The sequence below is a fragment of the Ornithorhynchus anatinus genome, chromosome 8, assembly GCF_004115215.2.
Source record: "Ornithorhynchus anatinus isolate Pmale09 chromosome 8, mOrnAna1.pri.v4, whole genome shotgun sequence".
Classification (NCBI taxonomy): Eukaryota; Metazoa; Chordata; class Mammalia; order Monotremata; family Ornithorhynchidae; genus Ornithorhynchus; species Ornithorhynchus anatinus.
In genome coordinates this window covers 47,491,679-47,517,531 of record NC_041735.1, presented here as the reverse complement: position 1 = coordinate 47,517,531, position 25,853 = coordinate 47,491,679, and the positions used below count along the sequence as shown (strand labels likewise).

At 40.2% G+C, this 25,853-nt stretch overlaps 1 protein-coding gene across 8 annotated transcripts in view; it reads left to right on the top strand.

Annotated features, from left to right (window-relative positions):
* The window catches only part of NEK10 (NIMA related kinase 10), a 124,052-nt gene that overhangs the window by 42,879 nt on the left and 55,320 nt on the right, over positions 1–25,853 (top strand). For all 8 annotated transcript variants that reach the window (XR_003761645.1, XM_039912945.1, XM_039912946.1 and 5 more), the window contains 4 exons: positions 2,797–2,842; positions 3,987–4,108; positions 4,254–4,356; positions 12,270–12,345. Coding sequence is in view for 7 of the 8 variants with exons in the window: in XM_039912945.1 (XP_039768879.1) it covers positions 2,797–2,842; positions 3,987–4,108; positions 4,254–4,356; positions 12,270–12,345 (347 nt within the window). In the remaining variant the exon portion in view is untranslated. The remainder of the gene's footprint in view (positions 1–2,796; positions 2,843–3,986; positions 4,109–4,253; positions 4,357–12,269; positions 12,346–25,853) is intronic.

The following is a 25,853-nucleotide window of genomic DNA, read 5'->3' as shown; positions in this document are numbered from 1 at the left end:
GAATTTAAAATCAAACATCATCAGTCCGTATATTTTTAATAGATTAGTAACTCCTTGTAAAAAACTAGAAAATTAGAAGATGGTTTATTAAGAGTAATTTTAATATTGGCCTATTTTTTTGGTTTCCAAGTGGTTTTTAGAGGCACTTGGCCCAGCTGGTTATTATCACCCTTTTTGTCAGTTAATATTTGGTAAGAGGTGAGGTTAACTGAGGGGGAGGGGCTTTGAGACTCTGGTGGGGGGCAGCTGTTAAAAGGGAAGAGTTGGAGGGTAGAAGTTTCTAAGACTTGAATTGATGCATAGAATTCATTCTGGAACTAAAAGCTCCATGTCAAAGGCTGTTGCATCTGATAAACCCCCTCTGTGACTCCCTGTGTGAAAAGCAGCCCCAAGACATTCTCTTTTATCAGGTGTTTCAGGATAATTTTTTTCTTGGTTACCTATGTAAGGATCAAATTTCACTCCTGACTTCAAATTTTTTGGCTTTTGTCAATTAGAGCCAAACTGTTAACACTGTATAAATTATAGCTCATTAAATGTAAAACAGATATTTCAGAGGGGGAGTTATTTTGTTAGGTCTGTGAGACCCCGTTGTAGGTAAAATGCTGACATGATATCAGTCACTACCAATGAAACATTATTTCAGAGCGTTGTTTGAAGAGAAGGAATATGCATTTCAGAAAAAGAAACTATTTTCTTGAGCAGTACAAGAATATGCTGGTTTCTTCCTTCTCCTGGCATATTGTACATATGTTAAGTTATGATCATTTATGTTGATTCATTAGCGTACCATAGCACGGTGGTTATTTGTTCCTTCACACATGTTTGTATAACATCTGTATGTACTTAAGGATCATTATAAATATATAACCAAGTAGTTTTATTTTCAAATTCATCATAAGTGAGCAAGAAAACAACCTGGGATGAGTGAATTAAAAATAGCTAATTAACCAGTTAGCAGAATGGCTATTTTATGTGATCAGAATTGTAAAAAAAAAATTTAAATGAGCAAACCTACAATTACAGTGAAGCCAAATAAACAGTGTTTCCCAGCAATGTAGTGACCGTTGGCTTCCAAACTCCGGAAGTTTTCATTTAAACTGAGGATTAAGTAGGGATTCCCATTATTGAGTCCAGAGCCATTGCCTCGAGGCCTAACTCAGCAGGACCCCAGCCCAACCCCTACTTACAGTTTAATCAAGCAATCAATTGTATTTATTGAATGCTTATTAAACATTAGTTTAAAGTGGCCTAGCCACTTATCTCCTAGGGAGACAAGGCAGGGGTATTTGAAATCCCAGTAACATATGAGTAGGATCAGTTCTGGCCTGGAGGTGTCCCATTTACAGCTCATAAACCTGAGCAGCCTGATCTCTGAACCCTCTGGCATTGCCTCAGAAAGCTGAGAAATGATGGCTAAAGAGAGAGAAGCCTGTGAAGGAGTGAAGCACAGGAGAAGGGTTCCGGGTGGGATGTTGTGATGCCAAGAAGAGTCCTGAGGAGAGGTTGATATTGGGGAAGGAGGAAAGAAAGGGGAGGACGTTATTTTAAGACCGTACTAGAGTGGCCGAGAAAAGACTGGGCCAGGAAGTTAAAGTAATGAAAAGGCATGGGGAACGGGAAAATAATCGAGGGTGGTTATAGAGACAGAATGGAGGACTAGTGGTTATTTGTTGTTCTTCCCTCAGAAGAAGGGGTTCTTTAATCAGGAAGACGTTTCCACAGCTAGTCTAGCCCTAGGCAGTTCAGATGTTCTAGGTTCACTGGGCCTTGGCTCAGTTAATATACCTGAAATGAAAGTACTTCCAACTTTGATATGCTTTGATAAGAGGGAAATAAAAAGGATCACAAAACTCTACTCTTTGTTTTGACATTTTATTCTTTCAAGTCTTTGTTCCCAAATATGAGCCTTGAATAGGAAGGAGGATGGCCTAATGGAAATATTACAGGTCTGTGAGTCAGAGGACCTGAATTCAGAGAAGCAGCGTGGCTCAGTGGCAAGAGCCCGGGTTTGGGAGTCAGAGGTCATGGGTTCGACTCCCGGCTCCGCCACTTGGCAGCTGTGTGACTGTGGGCAAGTCACTTCACTGGCTCAGTGGAAAGAGCCTGGGCTTTGGAGTCAGTGGTCATGGGTTCAAATCCCAGCTCTGCCACTCATCAGCTGTGTGACTGGGCAAGTCACTTAACTTTTCTGAGCCTCAGTTACCTCATCTGTAAAATGGGGATTAACTGTGAGCCTCATGCGGGACAACCTGATTACCCTGTATCCACCCCAGCGCTTAGAACAGTGCTCTGCACATAGTAAGCGCTTAACAAATACCAACATTATTATTATTGTTCTTTGTGCCTCATTTACCTCATCTGTAAAATGGGATGACTGTGAGCCTCACGTGCGGCAACCTGATTACCCTGTATCTCCCCCAGCGCTTAGAACAGTGCTCGGCACATAGTAAGTGCTTATCAGATACAAACATTATTAATCTTGACTCTGCCACTTCCTTGCCAGGTGACCCTGCACAAGTCACTTACTTCTCTGTGACTCAGTTTCCTCAGCTTTAAAATGGGGATGAAATACCTGTTCTCCCTCCTAGAGTATAAGCCTCATGTGGGACAGGGACTGTGTCTCAACTGAGTGATTTATATCTACCCCAGTGCTTAGAACAGTGCTTGACACATAATAAGCACTTAAATATAATAATAATAATAATGAAATCTAATCAGTTTTTTTTCCAAACTGAGCGCAATATTTTTAACACTTGTACAATGATTTCATTATTTCTCTTTCTTTTATTGTAGCTCCATCATCCTAATGTTGTTCGCTATTATAAAACATTTCTGGAAAGTAAGTATGAGTTACAACCATGTTTATAATGAATGCAAAGTCTGTGATTAAAATGCAGGCCCTAACTGAAGGAAAATGGTATGATCTAGGAAGTCAGAAAAGATATATTTGTTCCTGGGCTAATTTTGTGAGACTTTGGACAAGTAAAATGACTTATTTGGTCTCATTTTCTCCACTTATTGAGATCCAATATAAATATAGGTTAGCATGAATTGGTCAAGTGCTTTTAGACTCAGTGAAAGGTACTACATAAATATGTAAAAATAGTTCATCGTTATGAGCTATTTTTGAGTCCATTTCTCTGGGGGAGTCTTTCAGCGACTTGCCTACGTGGTTTCCCTGGGCAGAAAAGGAGAATAGATTCCAGTCGATCTGTGCACAGGCCAAGGACATAAATGTCTTTTCACTTGGGTGGTTTTGAGTCGTGTGCAGTATAGTGGAGGGAGGTCTGAAGTGTACAGGTTCCTCAAAGGCCAAATGTCTGTGGTTCTGCTCCGTTGTGATGTGGATGAACATACATTGCTAAGTAGCTCAGCAAGAAATCTCACAGAATGGGTTTGAAGTACAGAGAAAAGGATAGCAAAGCATTTTAAAAAATACCTGATGGGTTAGTCAATGAAAGGTGATGACCAGTTATTTCTCCTTTGACAAAGCACAAGAATCAATGAGAATAAATTGCTGCATGAGAGATTTAGGTTAGTAAAAAGAAAATGGATTCTGATTCTAAGGATTGGGAGCTATTGGTTTGCAGAAGACTACCGAGCAATACTGGGTTCTTGAGGTCTCTTCCTTGGAGACCTTGTAACCATAGGGTTAATGGTCCGTTCTGCCAGGAAGTAAGGAGGTTCAAGGATGGACTCTCAGATTTTAATGGTAGGTGCTTTTTTTTCCACTTAACATTTTTGAATTGCCTTTTTCATTTCTTATTGTAAACCCTAATTAAAGTTATGAAAATGAGACAATTCAGTTTTTGTCAGAGCAAAATATCTGTTCAGCTGTTTTGGTATCTGTGTTGAAATACACAACTTCCATTGATTCATTTAACTTGCAGTCACATCCACTTATTTTAGGGCAAAAATGATGTGGTAAAAGTCATTGCATTAAATGTTTTTTTGGTTGTGTCATTTCTTCCTGTTGTGTGTAGATGACAGACTATACATAGTTATGGAGCTCATAGAAGGAGCACCTCTTGGAGAGCACTTTAGTTCCTTGAAGGAAAAGCAACATCATTTTACTGAAGAAAGAATATGGAATATATTTATTCAAGTAAGGATTTGTGGGGTTTTTTTTAATTACAGCTTTTCTACGAATAACTTTTCTGAGCTAATTTCATGAAAACACTTATATTCCACGTCATTGAGCTCATAGTTTTTAGGGAAAATAGGATCATTTTTTGTCTTTGTATTTCAAGCTGTGCCTAGCTCTTCGATACTTACATAAGGAGAAGAGGATTGTTCATAGAGATCTCACTCCAAACAATATCATGTTGGGGGATAAGGACAAAGTAACCATTAGTAAGTATGAATTCTATAATCGTATTTCACAACAGGCCTAAATATGACATCTATTCAGACCTCTCTCTTGGTTATTACTTTTCCCTCCACTAGCTATTTCGTGGAATTAAATAGAACCAACATTATTTCTTTTAGGCCACTGAATGAGTAATTTTGTTAAGGTAATGGTGTCAAAGGGAATTTTGTAATGGTCTCAAAGAGTTAATGCTCTCCATTGTTCTTAACTTAATAACAATACTAATAATAATTATGGTATTTAAGTACTTACTATGTGTCTAGCACTTTTCTAAGCACTGGGGTAGATACAAGTTAATAAGGTTGGACACAGTCCCTGTCTCACATGGGGCTAAATAGGAAGCTGGACTGGTCAATCCCCATTTTACAGATGAGGAAACTGAGTCACGGAGAAGTTGTTACTTGCTCAAGGTCACAGAGCAGGCAAGTGGCAGAGTCAGGATTAGAACTCAGATCCTCTAACTCCTAGGCCTGTGCTCTTTCCACTAGTCCGTGTTGCTTCCAAGTGCTACTTACCCCCATGTGTCATTGAATGGTCATGTAATCAGGGAGAATTGCCTTCCCAATTGTACCCAGGCATGTGACTACTATTTCCTAGACTGCCCAGCTCCAGGAAATCGTGGATTAGGACGGGGCAATCCTAAAACTCCTTCATTCCTTTTCCCTCATTTTTCTACCTCCTGCAAATCAAGACATAGAGTGGATTTTTCTGTGTTGCTGCTTTGCGGTCTGGTTTGAGCATAATCCCATCAGTTATGTCTGCACTCTAGAAGCAGCACGGGCCTGGGAGTCAGAGAGTCTCGGTTCTAATCCTAGCTCTACCCCTTGTCGGTTTTGTGACCTTGGGCATGTCACTTACCTTATCGGATCCTCAGTTTCCTAATTTTTAAAGTGGAGATTCAATACCTGTTCTCTCACCTACCTAGACTGTGAAGTTCTTGTAGGGCAGGGACTGTATCTTACCTGATTATCTTGTATTTACCCCATTGCTTAGTACCTTGCTTGGCACATAATAAGGACTTGACAAATGCTATTAATTATTACTATTATTTGTTATTTATTTGTTCATACTCGGATCTATTATTTCTCTGTCACACTTAGTTTTGCTATTATATCAACGTTGTCATTTGCCATTCGGATATGTTTGTCGGTTTATGCTTTCTGCCTCCACCACTGCATTGTAAGATCTTGGGCAGGGATGAAATCTTTTACTTCTTTCATACGTTTTACAAGTACTCTTTACAGTAGTCCACACACTGCAGACACCAAATAAACGCCATTCTTGCCATCCAACAGTTTCTACGGGATGGGGTCAGTAGGAGACATCGTTCCCGATTAGAAGGGGCTGTTTGCCATTCTGAGAGGGAAGAGATCGGGCCGGGGGAAGCTGCCTAAAAGTGGCCCAAGTATCTCTCAGAGGGAGGAGGAGGGAAATGCTAGAAATGGAAGTCTTCTTGAGCTCTTCCTCATGAATAATCTTCACATTGAGAAACACTGATCTAGCCATCCCCTCGTGGTTGATGATGATGATGATGATGGTATTTGAGTGCTTACTATATGCCAAGCACTCTTCTAAGTGCTGGTAGATACAACATAATCAGGTTGTCCCACATGGGGCTCACAGTCTTCATCCCCATTTTACAGGTAAGGTAACTGAGGCCCAGGGAAGTGAAGTGACTTGCCCAAGGTCACCTAGCAGATAGGTGTCCTCTGACTCCCAAGCCCATGCTCTTGCCACTAGGCCATGCAGAAGACAATCCCACAAATGGAATTACCTGGTCCCTGACTAATCATGTGAGAAATTTATAATATAAATTCACCGTAAGCATCTTGCAACACAACTGTGATCTGTGCTACTCATCTTTACTGGATAGAACTCTAGGCCATTTGGACTGTCATAGAATTAGATATTAAGCGTACGCATGGAAATACAGCATGTGATACTTTTTCATCCAAGTTTCAACCAAGCAGTGAAACTTGGTAAAAGGTTTGCATCCTGCAAATTTCATAGCATGATATATTTGACTGGTTTCTAGCCATTTCCCTATGAAATCACTTTCAGAAGAATAATGAATTCTTTTCTAGTGCTGATTAATTTTGTCATTAATTATGGCTTTATCTGTAACAGGGCAAGTGCCTACTTTCTATGCAGCCTTGGTTTTCAGCTTCTCCCTTGTCTCCTGTTAGCTCAGTGCTTCCCAATCCAAGGATCATCGATAATAATAATAATAATAATAACGTTGGTATTTGTTAAGCGCTTACTATGTGCCAAGCACTGTTCTAAGTGCTGGGGGAGATACAGGGGAATCAGATTGTCCCACATAAGGCTCACAGTTAATCCCCATTTTACAGATGAGGTAACTGAGGCACAGAGAAGTGAAGTGACTTGCCCACAGTCACACAGCTGACAAGTGGCAGAGCTGGGTTTCAAACTCATGACCTCTCACTCCCAAGCCCGGGCTCTTTCCACTGAGCCACACTGCTTCTCCATTCATGAGGAGGAGCCCAAGGAGACCTCCATTTCCAGAATTTACATTCATTCATTCAGTCATATTTATTGAGTGTTTACTGTGTGCAGAGCACTGTACTGAGCACTTAGGAGAGTGCAATCCCTCCTCCTCTCAGAGCAATGCGTAGGCATCTTGTACTTGGCTTTCACTGGTCCCATCACTTCCCTCTCTGAGTATTGAACAGAACCATCTAACCAGCTCCTTCTGGAATAATAAATAATAAATAATGATGGTATTTGTTAAGTGCTTCCTATGTGCAAAGCACTGTTCTAAGCGCTGGAGTAGATACAAGGTGATCAGGTTGTCCCACATGGCGCTCACAGTCTTAATCCCTATTTTACAGATGAGGTAACTGAGGCCCAGAGAAGTTAAGTGACCTGCCCAAACTCACCAATTGACAAACGGCGGAGCCGGGATTAGAACTCATGACCTCTGACTCCCAAGCCCGTGCTCTTTCCACTGAGCCACGCTGTTTCTCTGAACTCTGTGCAGATCTCTGGAGAGAAGCAATGTGGCTTAGAGGGAAGAGCACGGGCTTGGGAGTCAGAGGTTGTGGTTTCTAATCCCGGCGCTGCCACTTCATTCAATCATATTTATTGAGCACTTACTGTGTGCAGAGAACTACTGTGTGACCTTGGACAAGTCCCTTCCTCGGGCCTGAGTTCCCTCATTTGTAAATTGGGGATTAAGAGTATGAGCCCCACATGGGACCACATGATTACCTTGTATCTACTCCAGTGTTTAGAACTGAGCTTGGCACATAGTAAGTGTTTAAATACCATAATAATAGTATTTACTATTATATTAATATAATTATATATAATATAATATTTACTATTATTATTACTAAGTGACTGGGAGAGTACAATATAGCAGAGTTGGTAGACATGTTCCCTGCCTATAACAAATTTACAGTCTAGAGGGAGCATACAGTCTAGAGGGGCTCGTTTAAATCTACGCCAGGTTTCTGGTCCCCAGAGGGTTTTTCTGAGAACTCCTGCCTTCCTGAGAACAATCTCCCGAAGGGGGAGAGAACAGGAAGAGCCTTCAGAAGTAAAACAAAACTGATTCACATCCCGACAATGTATTCCATGCTTTTACAATTCTAATAATTTTGGCTTCAAAGCTCTCTATCACCTTGCCCCCTCCTACCTCACCTCTCTTCTCTCTTTCTATTGCCCACCCCGTACACTCCTCTCCTCTGCCGCTCACCTCCTCACGGTTCCCCGTTCGTGCTTGTCCCGCCGTCGACCCCTGGCCCACGACCTCCCACCATCCTGGAATGCCCTCCCTCCTCACCTTTGCCAAACTCACTCTCTTCCCCTCTTCAAAGCCCTTACTGAGAGCTCACCTCCTCCAGGAGGCCTTCCCACACCGAGCCCCCCCCTTTCCCTCTGCTCCTCCTCCCCTCCCCATTCTCCCCTCTCCTGCCCTCTGCTCTTCTCCCTTCCCCTCCCCTTAGCACTGTGCATATTTGTATATATTATTTATTACCCTATTTGTTAATGATGTTTATATCTCCATGATTCTATTTATCTTGATGATGACTTCTTGTTTTGTTTTGTTCTGTTTTGCTTGGCTATCTGTCTTCCCCGTTTATACTGTGAGCCCGTTATTTGGCAGGGATTGTCTCTGTCTGTTGCCGAATTGTACACTCCAAGCGCTTAGTACAGTGCTCTGCACATAGTAAGCGCTCAATAAATACTATTGAATGAATGAATTGAATAATATATCGGAAGAGATAGTTCTTTTATTTCCAAGAAGCACCATAAGTTACTCTCCTTTCTTCTTTATGAGATGAGACTCTTCATCACAAAATTTATTTTTTTCATTTTCACGGAGTGTCTAGTTGAGTAAGAAGCCTTACAAGACCTTTGTAGGTAAAAATGTGCCCCTTTCACCAAAATACCTCTGAGCAATTGCGAGTGTTTTCCTCCCCCATTATCAGATATTCTGAGGCTGAGAGGCTCTAATTTTCCCAACATTAATTATTGAGCCAGTGGAAGATCTGGAATTAGAATCAAGAATCCCCTGAGTCCTGGCCCTCTATCTAATTACTAGAATGACTGCTTAAAGGTGATATCATTATATGACCCATTTTTCCAAGGTTTTTAAAATAGTTTCTTGACTGAAGAAACACCGTTATGGCACAGAACTACCCTTTAGGCTGTTCTGAGTCCTTTTAAAACAACTTATGTTAGAAACTACAGAACTGAGGTTGGTGTTTTGATGTCGGTATTTATTGGTCTTAAAGTATTTGGGGCCAAAATTGGTTTTGGATGTAAAATTCCTACCTGCACTTCAGATAGTGCTGGCTGAAGCAGCATGGCCTAGTGAATAGAGTACAGGCCTGGGAGTCAGAAGGACATGACTTCTAATCTCAGCTTTGCTACTTATCTGTTATGTGACCTTGGACAATCATTTAACTTCTCTGTGCCTCATTTACCTCATCTGTTAAATGGGGATTAAGACTGTAAGCCCAATGTAGGAGAAGGACTGTATCCAGTCCGATTATCGGGTTTGTACCTCAGTGCTTGGAACAGTGCCTGGCACATAGTAAACTCTTAACAAATACCATTAATATTATTATTATTATCGCCCCTGTCCCCAGGTCGGCTTACTATTCTCAGTGGCTGAACAGGAGTTTTACTGGCAGGGATGAGAGAGTGCCAGGGAGTGATCCTGCATGAGCCAATAGCACCAAAGGGGCCAAGTTTTCATTTTGTGAATAGTGGGGGCAAGGATTTTGGAGGCGGCAGACTTCAAAGAACTACCAGTCTCAAAGCCACCATTTTGGGTCTTTTTGACCCTGCTTGGAAACTCAGAAACCTGGGATGAGTGACACTGGGCGTCTCACTCGAAAAGCTGGAAGCGGTCATCACTCCCTCCCCCTCCCCACCCGCGGCCCCAGGGTTAGCATCTATGACTAGTGCTGTAATAGAAGGAAAGGCATTTATTAGGTGCTTACTAGGTACAAAGTATTGTATTTAGGGCTTGGAAAGCACACTAATATGGTATTATGCACTTACTGTGTGTAAAAGATTGTACTAATAGCTGGGCAGATAAGTGTCCTCAAGTGGACACACATCTCAAATCAGTTCCTCATGCCCCGTTCTTTGTCCCAAAATGATGGGTGGAGCTCTTTGATCATTAAGATGGGAAATTCTTTAATATTTAGGGCCTTTTCTATAAATGTTGTAGTTCAGGAAGGGCTGCCAGTAATTCTAGTGTTAATGTTCACCTAATACGTATGTTTACAGATTCTTTGTAAATTTGTTTGGGCATCATTTTTTGTTTGGTTGTTTGAAGATTTGTCTGCTCCCACAAAGTATGCAATCAAATTTGTCTTTGCTTGAACAGGCTATGAGGTTTGAAGGCCTATTACCACTAAGGGGCACTCTTGTTTTACATTTACTCTTGCTCTGCAGCTCGACAGCTTGTTTACTATATGATAAAAAGGTAGAGGAATACAGAATGATGTAAATCTTTGAGAATAATAGGCATGAGAGATGAGAAGAAACACTAAAATTCAAAAAGTCACCCAAACGGTGCTTTTTGCTTCTCGTTATGGACCTCTATCTTTTGGGCATCATCGATGTTAAATTTTATTATCAGTTATGAGTTGTTATTAACTTCAGAAGGAGAAAGCAGTATAATACATATTTAAAATTCAATTTCTTTTGAGATAATATATACCTTTTAAAGTGTTTTTCCTTTTTTTTTTTTTTAACTGGCTTTTGCTCCGGTACTTTTTTTGGGCATGACCTAGCTGAATTCACTCACAGCCTTTGAAGCTGCACAGAACAGCAGATTCTGCTAGGTGGCAGGTCTGACATATTACAGGAAAAGCCCTTCCAGAACCTTGCCACCTGCCATGTAAAAATCACACTCCTGAAAAAATATTGCAGAATCACTCCAAAGGAAGAAAGCCGGTGCAAATGAACTTCCCCACCTTCCATGATCTCCATTTCTCATTTCATGGCCCTTTTCAACACCCACCCTATCAGTTGTGAAACTGCCAAGCTTTCTTATCCAAGCTTACTTATACAATTTTCAGATGTAATCCTCGAGTCAGTTACTAGTGGTGATGTTCAGAATAGTGTCCTTCCCAAAGAGCACAAGACATTCCCCTCGTTGCCAGAGATAGATTCATTCTTGAAAAGTTGTCACTAAAGTAAAATTCTGTAGCTGGAGCCCTATGCCCTTATTGATTTCCATTTTGTGATTTTAAAAAAAACCTAATCTGCCCCTCAGAAGGTGGTGCAGGTTGGAGAGGGAAGAAAGGCAGGAATGGAAGTGGGTTTGGGGATTTGGGACATGGTAGTGAGGGATGGTCAGGAAAGCCGTGGGGATTCATGTTGAAAGGAGTTTAAGGGTTAGAAGTACTGGAAAGCATTGGTCAAGGGGGCAGAACAAAATAAAAGATTTTAACTAGCTGACCTGGGCAACAGCTGGCCTAGGAAAACTGCACCTGGGGAGGTGATGGAGATAGTCATCCCCAGGGAAGTGGGACCATTAGTTTGTAAGAGCTTGAGAACCAGTATGGCCCAGCGGATAGAGCATGAGCCTGAGAATCAGAAGGACCTGGGTTCTAGTCCCAGCTCCATCACTTGTCGCTTGTGTCACCTTGGGCAAGTCATGTAACTTTTCTGTTCCTCATTTACCTCATCTGTAAAATGGAAATTAAAGAGTGGGAGCCCCATGTGGGGCATGGACTGTGTCCAAACTGATTAGCTTGTATATGCCCCCAGCACTTATTACAGTGCCTGGAACGTAGTGAGCACTTAAATACCATTAAAACAAAAAGATATGTATATAATTGCGGTGGCGGAAACAGTATGGCCTAGTGAAAAGTGGAAGTCAGAGGACTGGGCCTAGAAATCAGAGGACCTGAATTCTAATCCTGGCTCTGCCTCGTGCCTGCTGTGTAACTTTGGGTAAGTAACTTAACATCTCTGGGCCTTAGCTAATTCATCTGTCCAACTTGATTATTTTATATCTACCCCAATGCTTAGTACAGTACCTGTCATATAATAATAAATATCATAAAAACAAAAACAAAAAAATGCTCTGGGCAGCTCTTCTAGCAATTAGTCTCAAAGATCCAAAATTAAAACCATTGGCTGGGGCTCACACTGCTCAACAGGTTTACAGCTGCAGGAAGAAATGAGTGTTTTCCTAATTTTTATCCTGATAAATGGGATTAATATGTATGTTATTAAGATTGAAATAGGCAAGGAAGACAGGCAGATGGTACACTGTGTCCAAGGGCAAATAAAAAAAAGCTTTATGGCTGTTGTGAACAATAGAAATTACCACTCTAAATGAGGAATAATTCATAGCCTTCCAAGTATTAATGTCTTATAAATCTTTTTTTGTGAATTGTAGCTGACTTTGGCCTTGCAAAGCAAAAGCAAGAAAACAGCAAACTCACATCAGTTGTTGGAACAATTCTCTACTCCTGGTAAGCACAATAGTATAGTTAATAATTATGGCATTTGTTAAGCACTTACTATGTGCCAGGCAACGTTATTAGTGCTTTCAAATGCTGTGTTCTCTTTTCATTGTCTTTTGTTTATCTTGTTTGAAATTGAAGAGTTTCTAAAGAAGACGTTTATTTTATCACTTCTCACCCTAAAGTATTTGAACATTCATACTTTTTAAGCTCATTGTGGGCAGGGAATGTGTAACTCTATTGAATTATCCCAAGTGTTCACTACAGTGCTCTGCACACAGTAAGTCCTTAATAAATATAACTGATTGATTTTTAGAAAGAAGTTTTCCATCTTTTCACATTGCTGAGATTTCCATTAGCTAGTAAATGATGCGTCTCCTGACCAACTCTAGAAGATTTTAACGTCAGCCATTCCTCAGTGTCGGTAAGGCTACACAACTAAACCAAAACAAGTTTATTACAATTGTTTATTCGAATATCTAGGTAATTGAAACAAAAGATGCCAGGAATAGAACGGCTCTAAAATCAAAACCAGGAAATCTCAGTGTAAGCCCTTGAGAGAAAGAGGGGTAAGGAGCAGAAGCAGCATTGCCTAATGGAAAGAGCAAGAGTCTGGGAGTCCGAGGACCTGGGTTTTAATCTCAGCTCCAACACTTGTCTGCTGTGTGACTTTGGGTGAGTCACTTAACTTCTCTGTGCCTCAGTTACCTCATCTATAATATGGGGATTAAGACTCAGAGTTCTATAATGAATAAAGACTGTGTCCCAGTCTTGCCCACAGGAACACCAGCCCACCAGAATTTTCCCATTAGACCAAGACGGGGAAATGGTAAACAAAGAGAGGTGTACCAGGTGAAGAGATTCTTTGCAGAATTCAGTTAACTTTTCCCCAAAATTTCAATGATATGCATTTAACTTCCAGTTACTGATCTAGGCAGAATTTGTCTGACAATACATTAATTGAATCTTCTTATGTGAGAGTGCTGCAAGAGAAAGCTTAGGAAAGGTTGTGGAGCATATACTGTAATCTCAGTCAGTAGTCATATCGTTTATAAGAGTAATTGTTAAGTCACCTTGTTTTATATACCATCTAACCCCAGAGTTATAAGAGAATGGATCCAGAAAAATGATCTGTTACAAGCCTTATAAAAGATGGGATGTCAGGCTGTGGATATAACACCATGAACAGTGCTGTCTTTGAATTCAATGACGAATTAGTGTCTTTGTTTCCATTCTTAGGGAGTTTACTTTTCAGATAGTGATAAATTTTATGTGGTTGAAGGTCCATACATACGACTTCATAGTGGAAGAAAATTCATAATGAGCTGTGGCTAGTTATTGACCGTCCTTAGTAAAAAGCAAATGTTAATGCTGTATATGTCCCTTCTACCTCAAAGATTCACTCACCCTTATAGAATGTAGATTTTTAGACCAGCAGTTTTCTTCTATTTCTTTAAGCACAGTAGTAGTAATTTTGGTCTGCCAAAATGGTGTCAATGGTAAATCACTAAAGTCACTGGTGTAGGGGGAAAGGTTCCCACACCAGTAGGAGACTGTTCAGGAAATGGAGTGTGTGATACATTTTGAGTGAAGTGTTAGTTTGATCGAGCACTTGTATGGGAGAATGGGTTTTAAGCAGGACCTATGGGTGATCGCTGAGCAAAGGAACAGATGTCTAGGGGAATGAGTTTTCTGATGCACTGGAGCTTTCCCAGAAGATTGCTTGCTGCAAAATACTATTGGTGAAACTAATCTTTCTGTAGTGAAAAAAAACAGTAAAAAAAATTCAGAGAAGGTGCAGTGGACCATAAGTTTTTGAGAACATGGCGGGGGGGGCGGCAGTGGAAAAATAAAGCAGTGAAAAGAAAAATCGGTGAAGACTAAGGCAATTGTTTCAGGAATCGTAGGAAATTATACACGCTGTAGTAATTTTAAGGATTTCAATGCAAGCGAGCAGGTTTATGTCAATCAAGGCTAAAAAATAAATTCTATAAAATTCAAACATATTTCAATGAGAAATATATGACATACTTTGGATTATCACCCAACACTGCCAATTAAGTTACAAATTACTAATATGGTAGTATCAATTTTCTGTGACAGAGATTTTAAAATGTAGATGGGAGGGACTCTGTCTATTGAACAAAAATGTGATTAATATTTACTTACCTTGATCAATGGGCAGAATTCATATTTTCTGCTTTTTAAAAAATAAATCAATCTCATGTGAACTCACTGATAGGTGTGAGCCATTAGCTTCAAGAATTCTAATTTTGAAATGTATTTACTATTCATTTATCTACCTATTTATTTCTTTATTTATATTAATGTCTTTTCCCCTTTCTAGGTTGTGAGCTCATTGTGGGTAGGAATATGTCTATTGTTATACTGTACTCTTCCAAGCGCTTAGTACAGTGCTTTGCACACAGTAAGCACTCAATAAATACAATTGAATGAATGAATGAATGACTGTTCACTAGTGTGGACAATACAATTTGAAGGACAACCACAGAATGTCTGCAATTTATGATCATTTCATTGGGGGCTCACTTTATTAGAATCTACCCTCTGCTTGGTAGGTGGCATTTCTTTCGTCTCTTTTAAATCATTAAAAATGTATTATATCTAGGCAGTTGTTTCTTCCTAATTTTCAGTGACACCATCTAGAAATCTGTTAAAGGAAAGAGGAAGAACCAAACCTGTTTTCCATATTCCTTTATTTACAGGATTAAGATATTGCAGCTTTTTTTCCATTCCCCTTTTGTTTCCTATGTGCTTCTTATTGTGAGTTTTACTGTTAACTTTATTAGTGTGACTCAAGTGGGACAGATTCATTTTATTAGTAGTACTAGAGGTAGTAATCGTTACAGATATTAGTAGTTAATAATAGTATTAGTTATATTCTGTCTTAGTAATAATTAGTATTATTAACCTCATTATTATTATAAGTAATACAAATGAGGAGAATAATAACATTATGGTATTCGTAAGCACTCACTCTGTGCCCAGCACTGTACTGGAGTAGATGTAAGCTTGTTGTGGAAAGGGAACGTGTCTGCTAATTCTATTGAACTGTACTCTGCCAAGCGCTTAGTACAATGCTGTGCACATAGTAAGCACTCAAATGCCATTGATTGCTTGATACAAGATAATAAAGTCGGGAACAGTGTTTGTCCTGCGCTTAGAACAGTGCTTTGCATATAGTAAGCGCTTAACAAATGCCATCATTATTATTGTCCTACTTGGGACTCATGATCTATGTGGGAGCGTGACTAGGCATTCAGTCGCCATTTGACAGATAAGAAATATGAGGCACAAAAAAGGTAACTGGATTATTTTACATTATATAGCAGATGAGTAGTGGAGCTGGGTTGAGAACCCAGGTCAATCAATCAGTGGTATTTGTTGAACACTTATTATGTGCAGACTACTGTACTAAGCGCTTGGCAGAGAATAGTTCAGTAGAATTGGCAGACATGTTCCCTGTCCTTAGTTAGCTTCTAGTCTAGCAGTCCTCTGACTTATTTATGGATATTAATATCTTTCTCCCCCTTTAGACTGTGAGCTCGTTGTGGGCAGGGAATGTGTCTGTTGTTTTATTGTACTATCCCGAACACTTAGTACATTGCTTTGCACACAATAAGCGCTCAATAAATATGATTGAATGAATGAATAAATGAATTCCAGGCCCCTGGTCTTTCCGCTAGACCCTGCTGCTACTCAGTTTCCTGACTGAGAACAGTTTCTCATTTAAAGTCTCCTGAGTCTTATCTTAATCCTTTTCCCCCTAGTTTTGAAACAATGCCCTCTACACTTTCTCACATGAGTATTTTTGAAATCGGTCTTTTAAATATGCTCTGCATAGGTACATACGCATCAATCAATTAATGGTATTTATTGAGCACCTATTGGGTGCAGCGCTGTACTAAGCACTTGGGAGAATACAAGAGAGTTGGTAGATACGTTCATGGCCACAACAAGCTTACAGTCACATATTTGCTGTTCCTTTTGTTTAAAGAAAGTATTACTGACACTGAGAGGTCATCTATTTGTCAGAGTGGGGCTGAAAAGGAAAAATCAATCGATCATATGTATTGAGCACTTACTATGTGCAGAACACTGTACTAAATGCTTGGGAGAGTATAATTCAACAGAATCAGCAAACATGTTCTCTGTCCATAAAGAGCTTACAGTGTAGAGGAAGAGAAACATACGAAACATACGACAGGTAAGTATCTAATTAGGTATATTTTTCCACTACCATTATCTGAGTCAGAATCTCATTGTAGGAGGATTGTTCTAGGCTGTGCAAGAACTTAACAAGCATTAAAATACATTGCATTTCTCAAACGAATCACTTATGTTCCAAGCACCAGAGATATGATAATCAGATTGGGGTTCACAGTCTAAGAGGGAGGAAGAACAGATATTTTAGCCCTATTTTACAAATGAAGGAACTGAAGTCCCGCGTAATTTGTGACTTGCCAGAGGTCACACACAACAGGCAAGTGGCAGAGCAGGGACTAAAACCCAGGTCTCCCAACTCTCAGCCCTGTGCTTTTTGCCACCCTCGGTCTAGAGTCTGTCCTGGTAGCGTGATGTGGAGAGAGTAGGGATTGTCTCTATCAGTTGCCGAATTGTACTTTCCAAGCGCTTAGTACACAGTAAGCTCTGCACACAGTAAGCGCTCAATAAATACTATTGAATGAATGAAGTCTCCCTATCGTCATATTGCTCGAGATGGAGTGACGATATCTGCTGTTTTAGAACTGGAAATAGCTTTTGTGGAGGTTCGGCTTCCACAGCAAAGCTCTGCTAGTTTTCTTCTTACTAGTTATTGCATTTGGATGGTTCCTAAGATATTACGTCATGAGCTGCGTTTTAACATTTATTCTAAATGTCACCTAAGGAACAGTCAGGTGGCAGCTAATGGCATCTGAAATTTGAATACATTTAATACATCATTTCCCTCCGAAGGAGGATTGTTGACAGACCTCTAAATCAGCTAAGTCAGCCCTCGTATTCAGCCTGTCATCAAATCCTGTCTGTGCGACCGTCACTACGTCTCCAGAGTCTGCTCCTTCATCCAAACTGCAACAACATTAATCCGTGCACTTAACGTATCCCGGCTCCACCACTTGTCTGCTGTGTGACCTGAGCAAGTTACTTCACTTTTCTGTGCCTCAGCTCCCTCATCTGTTTTCTTCCTACTGAGACTGTGATCCCTATGTGGGACCTGATTATCTTCAATCTACCCCAGGGCTTACTGCACATAGTAAACACTTAACAAATACCATTATTTATTTATTAAAATAATTACATATCTCCCGCCTCAACTACTCCATCAGCCTCCGGCCTTTCCCAGCTCAGTCCTCACTTGAAGATCATTTTTCTAAAAAAATCATTCTGCGCACGTCTCTCCTCCTCAAAAGCCTCCAACGGTTGCCATTCATCTCTGCATCAAACAGAAACCCTTTAAATCACTCAATCAGCTCTCCTCCTCCTTACCTTACTTGCTTCTCTCCCACTATATCACAGGCTGCACACTTTGTTCCTCTCATATCAATCTACTTAGTGCAGCTTCAGCTCATTTCACTGCCAACCTTGCTCACGTATTCCCTGTGGTCTGGAACTCCCTCCCTCTTCATATCCGATAGACTTCAAAACCCTACTAAAATTGCATCTCCTCCGAGAAGTCTTCCATGACTGATCTATTCTCCCTTCTTTCTGTGTCACCTCTGCCCTTGGCTTTCTACCTCCCTCAGACCTTTGCTCACTCCACCCTCACCCCCTCAATGCTTATGTACACACCTTTATATTCTGCTGCTTCCTCCTCCTGTAATTTATTTTAATGTCTGTCTCCTCCACCAGATTGTAAATTCCTTGAGGGCAGGGATCATGGCTACCATTTGTAATGTATTGGGATCTCCTATGTATTTAGTACACTGCTCTGCACGCATTAAGTTTTGACTGATTGATTTGCCAGGATGGCCCAGAAAGCAAGGGCAGAACTCTGCCAGTATGTATGTTAATCACTTAGTGATGGGATTGAGTGATGATAGAAAATAAATGGGAGAGCTGGAGGAAAGGGTCAGAGCCAAGGAAGGGAATAGTAATGGAAGAAAGGAAGAATTCCCAGCACCTAGAACAGTGCTTGGTGCTTAACAAATACCGTAATTATTATTATGAATTATGATTAATTGGAAAAGAGAAGAAATAAGATGAAGTAAACAATAGGAAACTTGGAAAGGAAAATAACTAGCACCTACGAGAAAGGGAAAAAAATGTTTTCTTTTATCATCAACTCTATTTTCATTTTATCTGGGGGGAATATGAATAAATCATATTTATTGCACACTTACTGTGTGCAGAACACTTTTCTAAGCACTTGGAATGTACAGTTCGGCAACAGATAGAGACAATCCCTGCCCAACAACGGGCTCATAGTCTAAAAGGGAGAGACAGACAACAAAACAAAACAAGTAGTCAGGCATCAGTACCATCAAGATAAATAGAATCATAGATATATACACATCATTAATAAAATAGAGTAATATGAACAAGTGCTATACGGAGGGGAAGGGAGTAGAGCAGACGGAGAGAGTAGGGGGAATGGGGAGGGGAGGAGGGGCAGAGGGAACGGGAGGGCTCAGTCTGTGAAGGCCTCCTGGAGGAGATGAGCTCTCAGTAGGGCTTTGAAGAGGGGAAGAGAATTAGTTGGTAGCCACATTCCCTGTCTATAATGACCTTACAGTTTTGAGCTTGCAGTCGTTTGTTAATGTGAATATAATTTGTAAATTGATCAAAATCTAGCAACACTGGGTCCTCTGTGGTATTTAAAGAGCTCAGGTGGAGTATTTTGAGATGATAATAAAATTATAAAGTATGCATCGAAATACATGCCATATGCAGTGAACGTTTGGAATGCCTATTGGAATTTTAGGAGGAAAAATTGTACAATTCCTTCCAAAGAGAATCCGATTTTGGCCTTTTGAGGTAGTGCATTTTGCTTTCTTTTGAAACACTAGGATAATAATTGCAAGTAATTTGGAACATTAGGCATCCATTTGGATGAGCAAAAACATCCCAAGGGAAAACAAATAATAAAATGTCAAAATAAGTTGTATTTGACATCTATGGGTTTGAAAACATGAATGAAAAGTAATTGTTGAATTAGAATGCAAAACATACCTTGTCTTGTAATAAACCTGTTTACTCATGTAGAGAATTACAAATACAAGGAATTCTAAAATACACAAGTTGTGTTCTTGAAAAGCCTCATGTAAATTGCATTGTAGTAACCCTTGATTAAGGGTTAAGGGATAGATAATTCAAAGATATCATTCAGACTAACATTTTTTATTTAAATTCCTATACTGCTGCTATATCCATCACTAGTATAAATGCTTTACATCTTTGCCATTCTTTATAAAGTTGCAAAAATACCAAGAAACCAAAAACGCATCGGTTTAGTACGGTAAGACTGAAGCGGATTCTGGTAAATATAGCAGCACCATTATTTTATTTTATTTGTGGTATTTAAGCACTTACTATGTGTTAAGCACCATTCCAATTGCCGGGGTTAATGAGTTCAGACTCAGTCGCTGTCCCACATGGGGCTCACAGTCTAAATAGGAGGGGGAACAGGTTTTGAATCTTCATTTTACAGTTGAAGAAACCGAGATACAGAGAAGTTAAGTGACCTCCCCAAGGTCACACAGCAGACAACTGGCAGAGCTGGGATTAGCATTCAGGTCCTCTGACTCCCAGACCCGTGCTCTTTCTATTTGACCACGTTACCTCCCAAGTATTATGCCTCGACCAATGCTGTTCCCATACGCATGGTTTTTTCTTCTTATGCCAAATCTACTTGCACCAACTTGTGGAGCGTGTTTTATCAGGACGGACTCATGTTGGGAGAAATCCATTCCCTAAACCTCCCATCTTGTCACAAGCAAATCATGAAATGAAAACATATTATAGCCAAAGTGGGTCTTAACAATTGCACGTATATTTGCTAAACTTTTGTGGTTGCAAGTCAAAATGTTAATTTTGAGAAAGATGGTTAAAAAGACTCTGAGGAAGTGATCTGGACATTGACTACTCGATAAAGCCCGGTAACCGCCCTGCTCCTGAGGTGTCTAGACATTGCTTCGTGCATATTCTTCCTTCTCTCAACCCCTGTCTTTCTAAACAAACCTACTTCCTTCTGGACTCACCAATATCGTGACCTCTATCCACATTTTGATATGGCTCAAGATTTGGAGTGTGTTTGCTTGATGTACTGCTGCCACTCTGACTTCCAGGACAGAAAGCTCATAGTTGGGTCGGGTATAATTGCAAAAAGAATAAATGCGCTAGAAAGCCTGGAGTTCCTGATGAGCGTGTTAATACAGGACTTTCTGCCTTTAACTGTGAATTTCTGGATTACTCTTTTAGTGCTGGGCCATTTTAGAATGACAGTCAAATGATTTTATATATGTCTTTCCATTTAGAAAAAAGGCATATGCAATTACATATTGTAATTGAGGTGCTTTATTCTTCTTTAAAAAAGGCCAATAATCAGGTTCTTTTGTATAGTTCTACCCTTGAATTTTAAGTGCCGGTGATATTTTCTTAGAATACAAAAATATTTGCTACTGAGGTGTGTGTTAGCTGTATTTAAAGAGGAAGAACAAATCACTACTGAAAACCAAATGCTAACAGGATTTCAGTTAGATGTAGCTCTTTTTACCTTGAGGCTTTGGTTTCCAATTTGGTTTCAGCTGGGGCTGAAAGTAGTTACATCATTTAATGGTTTGTATGAAGACAGCAAATGGTCTGAATGCATTTATTTAATCCCCAAACTCCCCATCACACTTGCTGCTAATTTCTGGCCATCATAGCTGAAATCATAGGACTGGAGTGACCTCTGTTGGTCATGTAGTCCTTCTTTCTAGGCGTGACTGGATCTACGTTGGCTTAGACCAAATTCTATCCAATTTTTCTAAGGGGAAGGAGTTTGGATAACTGTTCTCTAACTGTTGCACAGCTTTTATGGTCAGAGAGCATATCCTTAAGTATGCCTGAAATTTAAGCCTGTGTAGATGGAAAACAGCCAGTCACCATCCAGTATATAACAAATCTATTTGAACGAGGAAACTATGCTCTCATCCTTCTGTCTCTGTTTTCAAAGTTTAATTCCATTATTCTTTCCTCATACATCCTTTCCTGTAGCCTTGATTTCAAAAAATGTATCTGCCTAAATTTTTTTATTTTTTACAAATAAAATATAATAATTATTAATAATATCATCATTTTGATGACATGATGTCATGATGTCATGGTATTTGTTAAACATTTACTGTATGTCAAGCACTGCTCTAAGTGTTGGTTCATCAGATTGGACCCAGTCCCTGTGCCCTGTGCTCCATGGGGCTCTAAACAGCCCCATGATAATAATAATTCTGGTATTGGTTAAGGGCTTACTATGTATCAGGCACTGTACTAAGCGCTGTGGTGGATACAAACAAATCGGGTTGGATACAGTCCCTGACCCACGTGAGACTCACAGTCTTAGCAGTATGGTTCAGTGGAAAGAGCACGGGCTTGGGAGTCAGAGGTCATGGGTTCGAATCCTTGCTCTGCCACTTGTCAGCTATGTGACTGTGGGCAAGTCACTTAACTTCTCTGTGCCTCAGTTACCTCATCTGTAAAATGGGGATTAAGACTGTGAGCCTCACGTGGCACAACCTGATTACCCTGTATCTACCCCAGCACTTAGAACAGCGCTCTGCACATAATAAATGCTTAACAAATACCAACATTATTGTTATCATTATTATAGGGAGGTTTGTGTTGAGATACGAGTGTGATATAGGCCGGTGCCTATGGGTGATGTTGAGTCGAAATGACTGGGGTGTTAAATCAGAGAAGACTTCTGAGTGATCAATTTCCTTCCTGGAGAAAGGACCTCAGTTATTTAATATCACCATCTACCCTTGGCAAGTGCATACTTAGAGACTCTCTTCAGCACCCTGGTACATATTCATATTTTTGTGTCTTCATATATTTAGTAGACACTGAATGGTTTGTTTTGCCATTTCAACTTCATGTGTTTGTGTTCTTCCTCTGCCTTGCACTATATTTGTCTGTCTCTCTCATTAGATTTATAGACTTCTTAAGCAGAAGGAATGTGTGCCTGGCTACTGTCATACTCTCCCAATTGCTAGGTTTAGTATTTAAAATTCAGTATTTGCTCCAAAAATGGTAGGAGGGCTTTGAAAAGCGTGGTAGAGCGTGGTGAATTGGGGGAAAGGGAGACATTGTGGGAGAAATGAATTTCAGACTGGGGAATAGTGGGAGCAAGAGTGAGTTATACCAGTAAGGTGGGAAAAGTCAAGTCAGTTACAGTTAACAGGTGAACGTGGAAAGAATAAGGAGTGCCAATTGGGGAATAACTGGTGAAGAGAGTTGAGGAGCAGCGTGGTCTAGTGGAAAGAGCATGGGTCTGGGAGTCAGAGGACCTGGGTTCAAATCCTGGATCTTCCACTTGTCTGCTCTGTGACCTTGGGCAAGTCGATTAATTTAATTTCTCATGTATAAAGTGGGGATTCAAATCCATTACCAGGATGACTTTGGCTTCTTCAAATAGATAACTTTAGATAGATAGCATCCTCAGTTGCTACAGCTCTGCCTCCTCTTCTGCTCAGCAACTTTACTTATTCTTTGTCATTTACTCCTTTGTTCATCACCCCCACTAATTATTCCAAATTTCCAGTCAATTCATCAGTCATATTTTTTGAGCACTTCTTGTGTGCAGTGCACTGAACTAAGTATTTGGGAGGTACAACACAATAATATTACACACATATTCCCTGTTCCCTCCTCAATGCTCACAGTGCTCCCATCTCCCCCATCTCTTGCTCCTGATGAGAATGCCAATGATTTTGCTGGCAAAATTTAAGCTATCAGACATGAAGTCTCTAAGATTCCCTCTGATCCCCCCAACTCCCGCATTGGCATCTACTCTCTTATCTATCCTGGCTATATATATTAATGTTCTCAAAATCTATTCCTTCATCCTGTACCTCTGACTCCATCCCCTCTCACCTTCTAAAAACATTTGCACCAACTCTTCTTCCCACCCTGACTGCCATCCTCAACTGCCAACTCTCTAAAGGATTTTTCCCCGTTACCTTCAAACACACATCTTTCCTATACTTAAAAATTCTTCTCTGGATCCCTTGCACCTTCCAGTTATCTCCCTATTCTCTTCTCCAATTCCTGCCCAATTTTTTCAAATTGCTAATATGTACCCGTGTCCTTTCTCTTTTACAACTCCCTTCTTTGACCATATACAATCTGGCTTCTGCCTTCTCAGAATTGAAGAAGGTTGGTTGAATTCTTGGTTGAATTGAATTGGTGGTTAAATTAAAGAGGGATTGTCTCTCTTTATTGCTGCGTTTTACTTTCCAAGCACTGAGTACAATGCTCAGCACATAGTAAGCCCTCAATAAATATGACTGGCTGACTGACTGAATGAATGAATAGCTGATCTCACTCATAAGGCTGTAAGTCCCAATGTGGGACAGGGAATGTGTCCAACCTGATTATCTTGTATCTACCAGTGCTTTGAACAGTAGCTGACACATAGTAAGCATTTAACAAATACCATAAAAAAGTAGAAATGGTGATTATCTTGTATCTACCCCAATGCTTTGAACAGTATTTGACACATAGTAAGCACTAACAAATGCCATTAAAAAGTAGAAATGGAGAAAGATGATAAAGAGTCTAGAAATCAAACCATTTATTCAACTGATGCCTCTGTCATGAAGAAGTGTGGAATCAATACTAAGGGTTATATTGTTATTTTTCATTAAATGACCTGGTTTATTTTCTGCCTTTATTTTCGAACCATTTCTGCAAATCTAAGCTGCTAGATGTCAGGTTTAATATATTTCATTATTCTCCTTGGAACGCTCCCCTGTTCATTTTTAGAAATGGAATATTCTTTTTGTTTGGTACCCAAACTGGCAATCGGGTCTGAAACCTTAGAATATTAACTTCATGATAGTCAATCAATATGTTGTGAACAATTCAGCCAATAGTGTTTTGTGAACTTTGTTTGACTTTCCTATTCCTTATCATCCAACTATGTTTTCTTTAATTTGTAAATCCTAGTGTGATAATATTATAGATATTTATTGACCGAGTAGTGTTCTGGGATTTTTCTTGTCTAATGGTGGATGATTAACGCTGAGGCAAATTAAAATTGGCTGCTACTCAGTCTGAATTTTAATGAATCACAGAGTTGATTTGAGTGAGCGAATGTACTTTCTAGATCTCGGTTCACCCATTCCAGGAGGGAGAGTCATAGTTTGAAGAGGATTTGGTCCATTCTCCACAGGGCATCACTGCCTAGATAAGTTTAAATGTGAGCTTTTGAGCATCTTTGAGGCAGGCTAATTGAGTAATAATTCATTTGCAGATTTAGGACTCATCCTAGGATTTTTGCCACTGGTTGCTTTTTGCAGTCAGTTGTAAAGCCAGATGCAGTGATTCTTAAACCAACTACTTTGTTCCCATACAGGGAGAAAAACATTCTGAATTTGGTAGGGCATTTTTGGAAATAGAGTTGATTTTTGATGTCCTTGTGGAATATGCAGTGGACAGGACTTCATCCATGATTGTCAAGAGCACTGAGAGCCACTAAGATCAGGATGGGTGTGACTTGTTGGGGTCTCTGTCTTGTCTTGTCTTCGCTAGATAAATCGCAGGGTCACTTTTGAAGGGCTCGGATGCCTGGGCAAATCTTGAGTTCAAAGCCCTCAGAGTTTTCCCCCTTCCCAGGTACAGGGAGTTCCCCAGAAAGGAACACCTAAAAGTTAGCCCCCACCAAAATAGACATTTGATTTGGACAAATATGGTAACTCCCCCTCCAGGCAAGTGGGACAAGAGAGGTGCAGCGCTTCCAAAGTGCTCCTGCAGTGCTAGCTTCAAGGCATCTCTTGCCCCTTTTCCTCCCCCCCCCCCACCTCCACTTTCTCCTCTCCTTCTGGACTTGGGTCCCACTTACCTTCCCAATAGCAAATGGATGATTAGGTAACTGTAAATAAGTGTCAAATTTAAAATGTGCACATTTAAGGTAATACTCTTACTTATATAACAAGTGGAAATTAAATGTGGTTAGCACCTCTCTAGTCTTATCCTGCACAGTACCTAAGTGGATTCACATCCATCTGCTGGGACCATGTACAAGTCATTTAACTTCTCTGTGCCTCTGTTTCCTCATCTGTAAACTGGAGATTCAATGCTTGTTCTCCCTTCTACTTACACTGTGAGCCCAGTGCTTAGCCCTGTGCTTGGAATATAGTAAGTGCTTAATAAATGCCACCATTATTATTTTATTATCATTATTGTTATTACATTAAGTCCTAGGGTTGTTTAACTAGAGATTGGAAGGGCATATCACCTTTGGTTTGCCACTTCCTCTAGAGCTTCAGTTCCTCCTATTCTTAACTCTGGTCTCTCAG